Source organism: Hemibagrus wyckioides, linkage group LG10 (genome assembly GCF_019097595.1).
Source record: "Hemibagrus wyckioides isolate EC202008001 linkage group LG10, SWU_Hwy_1.0, whole genome shotgun sequence".
In the NCBI taxonomy this organism is placed as follows: Eukaryota; Metazoa; Chordata; class Actinopteri; order Siluriformes; family Bagridae; genus Hemibagrus; species Hemibagrus wyckioides.
Genome location: NC_080719.1, coordinates 21,647,100 through 21,659,807, shown reverse-complemented (window position 1 = coordinate 21,659,807; position 12,708 = coordinate 21,647,100). Strand labels below are relative to the sequence as shown.

Below are 12,708 nucleotides of genomic sequence, written 5' to 3'. Positions count from 1 at the left end.
TATCCATGGTGTATTATAAAAAATAATGAACAGAGCAAGTCAAAGAAGCAACAGTGTTAATCAATTGAAAATGTTCTAGCAGGTAAATTAGATATTGTACAGTGTTTGTAATAAGAAAGAATCATTAATTAATGGAATGGAATTAATACTGTACATAAGGCAGAAAGAGATAGGAAACGGTGTCAGTTGATGGAACTAGAGCACACCAGCTGTGTGTGTGTGTGTGTGTAGTGTAGTGTAGGAGTGCATTACACTTTTTCGCAGGCAGTGTGAACAAGAGGCAGCGGAAGGTGAGCGATGTGTGTGGATGTGTGTGAGTGTTTGGAGGAGGGGTGTGGAAGGTCATAAACAGAAAGCAGGTCGTGGCTGACAGGCTTCCCCTGCTTTTTCTTGGCAGCTAGCCGCACTCGCTTTCTCAGCATCGATGTGGTTACCCAACATCTGGCCAAAACTGTTACAAAAGTCCACTGCAGGAAAAGCTGAAGTTCTTAAATTAACAATGGCACTGAAGCAAATACCAGAGATGTGGCAAAGACCAAGAATGACAGGAGTGTCTCTTCTCTGCTCATGTCATACCTGCTTGAAGAGTTGGAGGTTCACAGCCATCTCTAGAAAACTCTTCATTGCACTGGAGCGGTGTGCCACAAAGCTCTCTTCACAGAAGGTGATTGGCTCGCCCTAAAAAAGCAGGAAGCTGATTTTAATTCCATTTAGCTAAAACGTTATTTACATGTGATGATTATTAAGGTGAATATTTCACTTGAACTGAATTTTGCTGTTTGAAACACTGCTATGCTAAAGCTAATAAATGCCAATCTTGAAAAGTAAGGATGTGATCAATTAGAGAAGTCGTTATTTCCACAGCCATGTTTAACGATCTGAATGCAGTAGACTGCATTTACCACCTCTTGCATAGGAGCTCATTATTGTTTGCCTGCTTTTGTTTCATTTACAGCTCAGCTAGACCCCAGTGCTCTGTAAAGCTGCTGGTGTGAAGGCATATGGGCTTCATAAAGCTGAACTATATAATTTATTCAACCAGCTCACTGCAACGGCAGACACTCTTTAGATCTGCACAGCAAGGATGCATTAGAATCGAGAACATTATAGCAGAAAAATGGTCATAAAGCCTCTGAAATATTACACCTATGTCTGGCCTTTTGCAAATGGTCTATCATTAAAAAGCAGCAATTATTTTAGCTAACATTTCCCAAATTATCCTGAATGAAAACATATCAGAATGCTTGAGTTCTAAAATCTCAAATTACAAATTTGTGCAAAGTGTAGATATGACACGTTTGAGCTTCATCTAACATTCAGTACTCAGTATTCAGAATATATATGTTTTTAGATCTACAAGAATGACTTAATTATTCACTCTAAAATAAAACACTATGAGAATGTTATCAACATGTGTTGGTGCCTTTGTTTCCAGATATTCAAAAGAGAATAATACAAATAATAACATCTGCAAATGACAAAATGATTTCAGAGGCAAATGGTGAGTAATTATTCTAATTACCATATTATATGTGGCTATTCCTTCCCAAATAAAATGGCATTTTAAATCCAAACGTGGTTTTAAAGAAGCGGAAAAGAAATCCAAAAAACAATAGAAATCACAATATAAAGATTTAATGTCCCGTGCTGAGATGTTGCTTTGAAGAATCTGCACAAGATTCTTTTTTAACACACCTCACTAAGAAAAAGTCAGTTTGTGTACACAACAGTGTTACATCAATTATGTTTTCAACAAAAAGAGTCATATTGACAAACAGGGAGCATATTTTGTTTTCAGTCTTTGCCGGGCTTGAGAGTGAAAAGCCCATTTGAGATGTTGAGAAGGCCTGAGAACAATACTCCACTAGAGCTGAAAGAAGGCTTCAAAGAGACTGTCCTGCCTTTTCAACTTCTGACATTTCACTGAAACAGACAGGCCCACCTTAACATCCCTCCACCCCACCACTCCTTACTCTTCTCTTTGCTTATGGATGGTGTGGTGCTCAGCTGCCTTTAAATGCACTGAAGTCTACCTGAACCAAAGATCCTTAGGCTCTGGTCTGTGTGAGGTTTAAAAAAAGAACTGACAGCATGACAGACATATTAATGTTGTGAAGAAAGCTTATATTTAAGAGAGAGAGCATTCTTAGCAGACAAAAAGGGAAACAGTAATAGTCATAGCAGATCTGCTTCATAAATGAAGAGAGCCATAAGAAGCACATAGTGCATCAGGATCTGCTGCAATCAACTCAGAAGAAAGTGAGAGAGATGCAGATGTCAAGCTTACGGGTTTGTATCTCAGAGCATCTCGATAAGAGCCAAACAGTGCAGCCTGAGAGCGTAGAAAAGCCCGAGCCACTCCGCTGCCCGTGGCAGTCGACTGCTTCTTCAGCTTACTCTTCAGACTCGAGACCTGAGGGGGAGAGAGTGTTAAAATAGCACCTCTGAAATCATGGAGGAAGAGGCAAAACCATTCAGAGTGTGAAGTGTCACATTTGCAGGTGACCCCCCCCCAGACACGGTAAAGAACAAGAGAAAGAAAGGAAGAACGAATGAGACGAGCCTCTTCACTTTTCTTGTAGCTTATCTGTTGTGCTGCCAAGAGCACCTGCTGCTCTGTTAATTGAGTTAAAGGCAGGGTGTGAGAATAAAAAGACAGCAGCACAATGCATAAAATCAGTGATTCTGTGCCCACCTTAAATTCCTGTTTTTGTCTGAAGTTCAACTTGTGTGTCGTGAAACGGTTTTCTGAACACCACGATTGTAAAGAGTGCTTATTGGAGGTTACCCTAGCCATCATCAGCTCAAACCACTGGTCATTTTCCTCTGAGTGCTCTCATCAGTTCATTTTTGTCCTCTGAACTTACCATTTTGTGCAAACTCCAGAGAACCCAGGAGATCAGCAGTTTCTGAGATACTCAACCCATCCCTGTCTGGTACAAACATGCCACTGTCAAATGCACTGAGATGTTTGATGTAAACATTGATGGGATTTTAGGCATTGAGCTGCCACATGATTGAGCAGAGGTACAGGTGTTCCAAGGCTCATTGATGCACATGGGAGAGCGAAGGCTAGCCCGTGTGATCTGATCCAACAGACGAGCTACTGTTGCTCAAATTGCTAAAGAAGTTAATGCTGGTTCTGACAGAAAGGTGTCAGAATACACAGTGCATGATGGGTCAGGGCTGTTTTGGCAAAAGGGGGCAGGTGGTCATAATGTTATGCCTGATCGGTGTATAGTTTCATTCATAGGAACATGTAGGACATGCAATTCACAGCCAGAGTACATTTCTATTACTTGTGAAAATTGATCTATAATTAAGTTAGTAAAAATGGAGAACATAAAAAAAGTTCTAAGATTTGTAAATTTAAAGGACATTCCTGTAATGCGACACTAGCTCCTTTATTCTTTTATCATTATTCCCAAAGCTTCTATTACTAATGCGCTCAAAACTTTTAAGAGAATTGTTGTCTTATCACTTTAAAAATGGTCAGTGGTAAAGCATAGCAGTCATTTAATGAATTACTTAAAAAGTAATCAACCAATTTTTTTCACTTAAGTAAAACCTTCAGCCATTTTCCCATTCATTTTTTCATGTATGCAATGAGTGTAAATGCAAACTTCAGATTAATAATAGGATTTTGGATAGTCACAAACAGCTCATCAAGCATGCAATCTCAGCAACAGATCTGTCAGACTAATTAACTATTATACTCTGAGTATCACTAACGAGACATGAGCAGGAGGGGGCATCAGAAGGAAGCTTAGCTCTACAGGTGATCAACCTATTTGGGAGTGACATTTTTTAGTGTAAAGTCTTTGAGCCTATGATGTGATCAAAGGCAGAGTCCCCCAGTGGGTCCAATTATAAGCACTGGTATTGCAGGGGGCGGGTAAAGAGAGGGAGGGAGAGACGAGGGAGAAAGGAAAAAAGAGTGAGAGCGAAAGAGAGAGAGAGAGAGAGAGAGAGAGAGAGAGAGAGAAAGACAGAGAGAAAGACAGAGACAGAAATGGGGGGCAGGGTGAGAGTGAGTTATGATATTCATAATCTATGCAGAGAGGCCTTTCCGGTATAGGTCTTTTCCCCATAGCTGTGATCTTTTCAATTCACATCAAGGCAGGATAGTTTGGGATGAAAGTGCTGCAAACATGGCGTCTCATTAAACTCTACAGCGCCGACTCCCCAACTGGGTTTGAAGTGCACAGAGTAAAGAGCAGAGGTCAGAGGTGGCCTACAAAACAGATCTCCATTTAACTCACCAGCTGGAGATGATAATTAGCAGGTGCATCACTGTCTCCTTTTTTTCTGCAAAGGATGATGCCACAAGCCTTCCCTCAATGATGGGCTGCTTTCATACAGCCAATCATGCCATGCTACACACACACCACTTCAGGACAGAGCTGTCTATACTCAAGATAGAAGATTTGATTGAATTGGGCAAGGTCTGGATATATGCCTGCACAATACTACATAAAGAGAATATACTGAATTGACCACATATGTCTAATGTATTATGTACTCTGTTTTATATAGTAAAGAGCTTCATTGACAGTATGGTGTCTGGCTTAAGTGGCAAATCCTTTTAACAATAAATACCAAAATATTTTTACTGTAAAGAAGATTCAACACATTCCTTTTGCAAAGTGGTTTCTGACATCTTATTCTGCAATGTCATTTGTTTTAACATGGCTTTTAACACATTAGACAGTCAATATATATTGTTTTTAAACATTGTGCCATGGTAATAAAGTAATAAATGTAAAAAGTCGACTGAATTTTAATGCTCTCTCTCTACACACACACTATTATATATTATTTATACTATATTTATACTATTTATATATAGACTATTATATACTATTTAGATTATATACTATTTAGAACATATATTAGGTAGATGATATATTCATTTGTATTTTACAGATGTGACACATGAATTCTAAACAGAAATGTATATTTTTAATTATTATTTTTCATTTTTAAGTCAGTGGTGGAGTGGTAGGGTGGAAGGTGTTTTGTGAGGGATTCTGGCCGTGAGTAAGAAAGCCGCTGGGATGCAATTAAGAAAACTACAAAGAAAAAGGAATAGTTATGAAAATCTGCTTCTTTCTTTTGATGTGCAGCAAGATGATATAGTGTACACTCTAACACATCAACACACACAGTAACACACACCAACACCGGTACACGCGTGTGCGTGCACACACACACACACACACACAGGACACTGTGAGACTGAATGTGAGACAGGCAGATTCTTTTTAACGAAAGGACATGTTCAACTCATCTATGCAAGTATTGCTTCAGTAAATAGAGATTACATTCAATTCAATTCAATTTATTTGTATGGCGCCTTTTACAATATTCATGTTAAAAACTTTTTCAAGAGCTTACATGTCCAGCACCTTTGACATGCTTGATATTCACTGTGTTATTCACTCGTTATCTTACTGCCTTAAATATATATAACACGGGAGCACAAACCTATAATTTTCACAGATGACTCCAATAGAAATGATAAAACACAGTAAGGATACAACTATAAAAAAGTCTACAAGACAGAGAAAAGAATGTCATACTAGCAACAGCAAAAAAACAAGAAAAAAAACAACAACAGAAAAACAAGCAAAGAGCTTCTATTGCTTGTACAAAAAACCAAAACAATTTACAGAGATGTCTGTCTGTAGCTTTACATGCCACAAGCAGACAAAGGATCAAATAATGCTCACATTCACTTCTTAGCTGTTTGGTACATAACACACTCATAATTTCCTATTTTTGGATGCGAAAGTAAACACCCTTCCCTTTTTACCATCTCCAATTATAACTGATAAAAAAAAAACAGTACAGCAGATTCACTTTTAAGGAGGGAAAGAGGGGAAAATTTGGTATGGGGATTTACCCACAAACACACACACACACACACACGCACTCACACAAATAAATATACATTGTTCTGGAGGTGCTTTGCTGCATCATGAGGAAGAAAAAATAGGTAGATATATTGAAGCTATGACGCTACAGCTCAATACATCAGCCAGGAAGTTAAAGCTAATTACTACAAGGTTACCTCCAAAGTTGTGACAAAACGGCACAACAAAGATATTGGAGTCATATAATTAAACTCCTTATGTATGTAAACTGTGAGCTGTAAAATCAGATTTAACACTGAATTGAGTTTTATTAAAAACTCTTTTTTCAAAAGGCTGCTCTGAGCCACTGCAATTATTCTCTATATTTGTCAATCTGCATGCAGCACAATCTCCACAGGCATGGTAGCATTTCTAATAGTCAATAAATCTAAAATATTATGTGTACAATTGTGGGAAATGGCCATTATGCCAAGGAGAGCAAAGAGCTCAGCATCAAGTCATGTCTGGAAGGTAATTCAGGACAACTGTCACCTCTGACCTAACTGAGAGCTGGACCAACCGTCAGACTCACAGAATAATAGAGTCCACATGGCAGAATAGACTTCATACCTATAAGTATATGAATGTCATAAAGTTTGTCTTAAATCAGGTTAAAAGATGTATTAAAACAAAGAAGAAACACTCCCTTTTAGTGCTAAAATATACTGATTTTCTTTTAAAAATCCCAAATAAAAAAGCATTAGAACAAACTGGTAGCCTCTTTACACCTCAAGGTGTGTGATGTGACATCATAAATTAATTCCTGGTTGTTAGTTTTGTGCACTGCCCTCGGATTTAAAACACTGAACTTGTAGAGAATGCTATATGACAGGCAGTTTAACTAACAAATGAACAAAAGCAGCTTTCAGCTCTGCTCAATTAGATTCTATTCTTTTTCTTATGAATTTTAATATCCCCACAGGTAAGGTAGCCAAGGAAGAGACACAGAAATCATTTTGTGTTGACATTTACATTTCAGGTGGGATAATTTAACATGATTCAGAGTGCATGCTCCATCATTAGTCAATGAACAATTGTGCACCAAGATCAAAGCAAACATTGTTCTGGCACTTCATTTATCATACTATAAAGACAAAGGGGTTTCTTTGTCTTCTTCTGTCAGTTTCAAAGTCTGATTCATTTATGACACCCTCACAATTTAATTTACAAATGAAATGCCAATTGCAGAATTGTAATGATTTTATTCTCCTGCACTTTGACACACAGCCACCAATTCTGCAAAGTGAGCAAGAGAAAGGGGGAAAAATAAAAATAAAAAAACAAATCCCTTAATATTCAAAATGATTGATAAGAGACTATTTCTGACCCTGATGGTACCCATAGCTTTCTGTACCACTGACCATTGTCAGCACACCATTAATTAAGGAGAGAAAGCAGTGGCAGGTGGCTGAAAAAATAGAGACTGATAATTGGCCACCTTCTTCTCTGTATCTTCAGAAAAATCCAGCGTGCTTCTCTTGCAGCGAGAGGTGCCACTGGGTGGGCAGAAAAGGCACGCCTTGGAAATATAATGATTAAAAAAAAAAACAAAGAAAGAAATGGAGGAAGGCTGCAGCTGCATGACTGCTGACTTCTGAAAACCAGTCAAGAGCACTGGCCTTTAAATGTGACGAGGTGAGCTTGCCTAAATATTGCAGCACTACTAATGACAAGGGAAGAGACATTTTTCCTCTGGTCCGATTAAAGCATTTGAGTGGTTGAGAAATACAGGAGGAAATAATGTGTAAAAGAAGCACAGAGGGAGCATCAAGATAAAAGCACACAGGAAAAATGAAAAAAGTTTTTTGAGATGATTTGTGTGTGTACACTTTTAAAATGTGTGTATGCATGTTTATTTGTGGACACTCACTACATCACTGGGCAGGTTGTGTAGGTCATCAGCAGGACTTTCCAGTGTGTTTGTATCCACATTCAGAATGATCACGTCTTCCAGGGATCTACTCTTCACTCTCTGTGAAGGAGAATGGAAGGACGTCCATTAAAACACAACAAGAAAACACAGTATAATAAATACAGTAGGGCTTATTAGAACTATTTCCACATGTCTATTGTGATATTTTGTTCTAATAACTAACACATTTTCCACAGAATGATTACAAACCATTACAATCATTTCAATCTACATGGAAATGGTCATTTGTCCTCTAATTGACAAACATATGCCAGTCTTAAGATTGATGCTATAAAAATCAAGACACAATATGCCACTGAATTATCCTTGCATGACTATGAATATTTAATATTCACTCCACTGATATCTACTTTATATGTAACTGATATAAATCAAACAGTCCTAAAAGAAAAAAAACATCTCAATAACACACGTGCATTTCCTTGCTTATAAAAAATGGAAAATGCAGCATTCAGCCAGTTAAGCCATGGGACCATTTTGCGCATCCACACAGAGGTAGTCATGCATCCTGTTGGTGACAAATCCCACAATTATTCTGTTGGTGCAGGTGGGGAAACATCCAAGTGGGTAAAAAAAAAAGTTCTGGTTTGTCACTTTTGACAGTTGCTGCTATGGAGGCCTGCGTGCTGATTTGGTCTAATTATGTGCAGCCAGATAGGGGGACTGTCACTAATGCAAAAGTGTGATAAATACTGCCGGTGTCTGCAACTGTCAGCAACATCAGATTCACTCACTCACTCTCATTCTCTCTCTCTCATACACAGACACACACACACACAGACACACACACAGGTATAGGTCCACCACTAGCCAACATGCCAGCTCTCAACATCCAAACACACTGGCTCTTTGTTTTTGTGCTGTATTATGTTCTTTCATATCTCAGGAACACACACACACACACACACGAGATAAAAGGCTGTACATTTGAGTATATCCTTGCATTTCAAGATGTCAGTAATATTGGCATCAAACAACTTCTCCAATTTAATTTGAATGACTAGAAGGACTAGATGAGAATATATATATAGTGACATTGTGACACTATATAGTGATTGTTACTGGTCAGTGAGTAATTATTCTGAGAGGCTGAACAAACACACTGAGCTACTGACAGTAGATTAATGTTGCTTACCTCTAACAGGCTCAGATGAACTCCAATCAGATACGGCATGGGTGCACTATTGGGAATCAAGAGAAGTTATATTCAATAGCAAAACTAATATAATGGCATGAAAAAATACTAAATGCTAAAAATACCTGACCATCACTTCAATATGTGGCTCTTCTCCAAACTGTTCCTCAAAATGGTAACTTATTATATAGAATGTCTCTGTACGCTGTAGCGTTACAGTTTCCCATCACTGGAACCAAGAGGCTCAAACCCTGTTCCAGCATGACAATGTCCCTGTGCACAAAGCACAGAGCTCCATGGTGACATGGTGTGTTAAGGTTGGAGTGGAAGAACTCGAGTGTCCTGCACAGAGCCCTGACTCTGACTCAACCCCACTCAACAACTTGAACTGTAAAATTAACTGAACTCCAGACCTCCTCAGTCTTACAACATCAGTGTCTGATCTCACTAATACTCCTGAATGAACACAAATTCCCACAGCCATGCTCCAGCATCTATTGGAAAACCTTCACAGAAGAGTGAGGTCAAGTCTGGAAAGGGATGTTTAATCAAGCACATGTGAGAATGATGGTCAAGGGTGCACAAACTACCGACCATATAATGTGAACCATTTACAGAGAATAAACATAAAATAATTCCGGGCAACCCAAAAAGAGAGGCATCAAAATGTAAGCCCAAGAAAAGTGACTGAATCTGGCAAAATGTGCTTGAGGAAGCTAAATGTATTACTGCCTTTGACTTTTTCCAGGAAGGGCCACTCTGAGCCTGAAGGTGATTAGTCTAATTGGTGCGCATCATGTTTTCAGGCTTTGTTGGGTTGGGGCGAGGCAGAGCTGCATAATTAGATCATTTGGAGTAGCTGCTGGTGCAGATGCTCGATATAGTTATGTGGCCAATAGGCTAGTGATAATAGGCGAATAGGCTGCTGCATGTCCTATAGCTTTCTGCTCAGTAGGTAGAAAGTAAGAGGGTGAGAAAGCAAAGGAAAAAGAAACCAACTTGTAATGTAATAGCTGACCAGGACTGTCCAAATCTTCTGACATAAAGTGTTTATCTGATGCCAAAGCAAAGCGTACATGTGTATAAAAGTTGGTAATTGTGTGTATGTGTTTGTGTGGACAGTTGTAGGAGAATAGCAACCAGGCAAGATGGTCTTACCAGCAGTAGTCCAGCAGGTGTGGGGGAAGAACAGGGATGTAGATGTGTTGCCAGTGCATGGGGTAGAGCATGGAAGCTGAGCCATGCACGCATGCGGTTAACTATGTGGAAATGAGAGCAAAAACAATAGAGAGATAGATATATCAGGCACAGACTGTGGTATGAGATATGTATATATATATATGTATATGTATATATATATATATATATATATATATATATATATATATATATACATATAAATTCATTTATTTATTTTGCTTGCTGCTAAAGCAAACTGAGGAGACAGACATTGAGGAGACAGACAGAGACTACTGAGATCATCAATTTAATAATGCATGGGCAGAACATCACTATAAAATTAAGAGCTTAAAGTAAATACAGCTAATAAACAATAAGGGAACAGTTAATTGACTGGCTGGGTGGGAAGCCTGATGGGCGAAACCCAAGTGAACCCTCCCTCTTCCAGTCATCTGTGCTCATGGCTACCTAACAATTGCATTGTGTGTGTCCCCCCAGAACAATACGCCTCCACCACACACAAGTGCATGCGCCTGTGTACTCACTCACTCACTCACTCACTCACTCACTCACACACACACACACACACACACACACACACACACGCACACACATCTCCCAGATTAAAATAACATGATTAAATATGGAAAAAGAACAGAGGTCTGAAGGCTCCTCTGGGACTTCATTAGGGCAAATTGCCAAAGAATGAAACATGAGTTAGCCAAGAGAGAAAGTATGAGCTGCAGGAATACCAGAGGGAGAGAGGCTGAGGGAGGATATTTGTGTGTGTGTGTGTGTGTTGGGGGTCTCATTTCACTAATGTGTGAAGCGCTGCTCCGAAACAATCACAAATACCCCTCTTGTCACAAATGACCACCAAAACTACCCAAGCTCAGCAACGGCTTGAATTCTACCCATCCCTCTTCAGTACAAGGCCATGCATAAAGATCATTTCATTTTAAATTATATATAAATTAGATTTTACACCACAAACCCTGCATATCACCTCATTTTAGGCATGATTTAATTAAGCAAAAACAGAGCCTTGTTCTTGTTCTTTTTTCATTCTTATATATGCAAATTTGTTTTGCAGTTTTCTCTGTAAATAAGAACCCTTAAGCCGTGACATGTCTAATTGTGTCTGGATAATTTAGGAGCGATAAATGAATATTTATATCATCTCCCACCAGGTGGGTATCACAGGATATCAAAGCTTCCAGACATTTCCCTGTTTTATGAGCATTTTATTTAAACAGTTCCACAACAGTAAATGATGTCAAGGGGTCATTGTGGCGCTCGAGAACACTTTCCTTTCGACTGTGAAAACAGGTTGCTGTCTAATCTCCTGGAGAGAAACCTTTCCGTACCACGTACAGATGAGGAAGACGACTCCAGTTATTTCAACAAAGCCTAAAGGGGAGCTCCATTTGACTTGATTTACTCTTAACTTGAAAGGGAAGCACTATCTGTTTTCAAAGGGATGGGAAGAAGGGGAGGTGGTGAAACCAAGATAAGTATGTGAAGGTCAAAATTCAAAACCAAAGAAGATGCTTGATATTTTTCCAAACTCTCTTTTTCTAAAGCTTTTTAAGTCAACCTTAATTTACCCTGCATTCATAGATGAAGCATGTTTTTTTCTATTATTTGAATTAATTAAGTAATAAAACTGTGAAAATACAAAATAATCCACTAAATATATATCTAAAAAAAATAAATCTCTGTCAAGATGATAAATATTCTATGACAAATGCCTTTAAAAAAAGGTAGTGTGTGTGTAATTCCACTGTGTTATAATAAACTTGTTATAAAAAATATTATTTCTCTAGGAAAAATGTGGACTTCTGGCCTGGTGCCTGCTGGGGCTCACTGTGAGCTGCTACTAATGAGCATGTTAAGTGGAGACCAGCCACACAGCAGATTAAGCAGAGGTGACCAGGCTCAGAGAAACAACACAGCCCATGATCCAGTCACTAGGGACATCCTACAGCTGGGCACCCCCCCCTCTCTCACACACACTTTTGTTCTTTTGATTTTTATTATATATATATATATATATATATATATATATTGTCTTACCTTTTGAGAGATAAGGGTCAAGGTTTAAAAAAAGAAGCCAGCTCAATCACCTCCAAAATCATTTGCAGGTCAGTAGTTAATTAGCTGAATCTGACTTTATTTTTTCTTGTTTAAAGAAAAACTCTTAAGCAGTCACTTCCTATGACTTCACTATGACTTCCTGTTTCACTGGTGTATAAATATAAGGTGACACAGAGCCCATTCATCAACCTGGAGAATATCAGAAAATACAAAAAAAGTGACAAAAACGTCTTGACCTTCGTAACCCGGCAATGGCTAGAAAATGATAGAAGCACACCTGAAAATCTCCATATGTGCTGTTCATCTGTTTGTTTCGAAGTCCAGTAACAGATTTTAAAACAAGAAGAGGCATCATCACTTGAGAAACAAAAATAACTGATGGTCTTATAATAGGTAATGGACTAATTATACTTCAACTGAATTACACACTACCTCCATACTTACAAATT

At 38.5% G+C, this 12,708-nt stretch overlaps 1 protein-coding gene across 2 annotated transcripts in view; it reads right to left on the bottom strand.

The window, feature by feature from the left end:
• The window catches only part of dennd1b (DENN/MADD domain containing 1B), an 81,788-nt gene that overhangs the window by 17,723 nt on the left and 51,357 nt on the right, over positions 1–12,708 (bottom strand). For both annotated transcript variants that reach the window (XM_058400715.1, XM_058400714.1), the window contains exons 10-14: positions 10,142–10,242; positions 8,984–9,029; positions 7,786–7,887; positions 2,288–2,413; positions 577–678 (exon numbers count right to left, since the gene is read on the bottom strand). In XM_058400715.1, the coding sequence (XP_058256698.1) occupies positions 577–678; positions 2,288–2,413; positions 7,786–7,887; positions 8,984–9,029; positions 10,142–10,242 (477 nt within the window). The remainder of the gene's footprint in view (positions 1–576; positions 679–2,287; positions 2,414–7,785; positions 7,888–8,983; positions 9,030–10,141; positions 10,243–12,708) is intronic.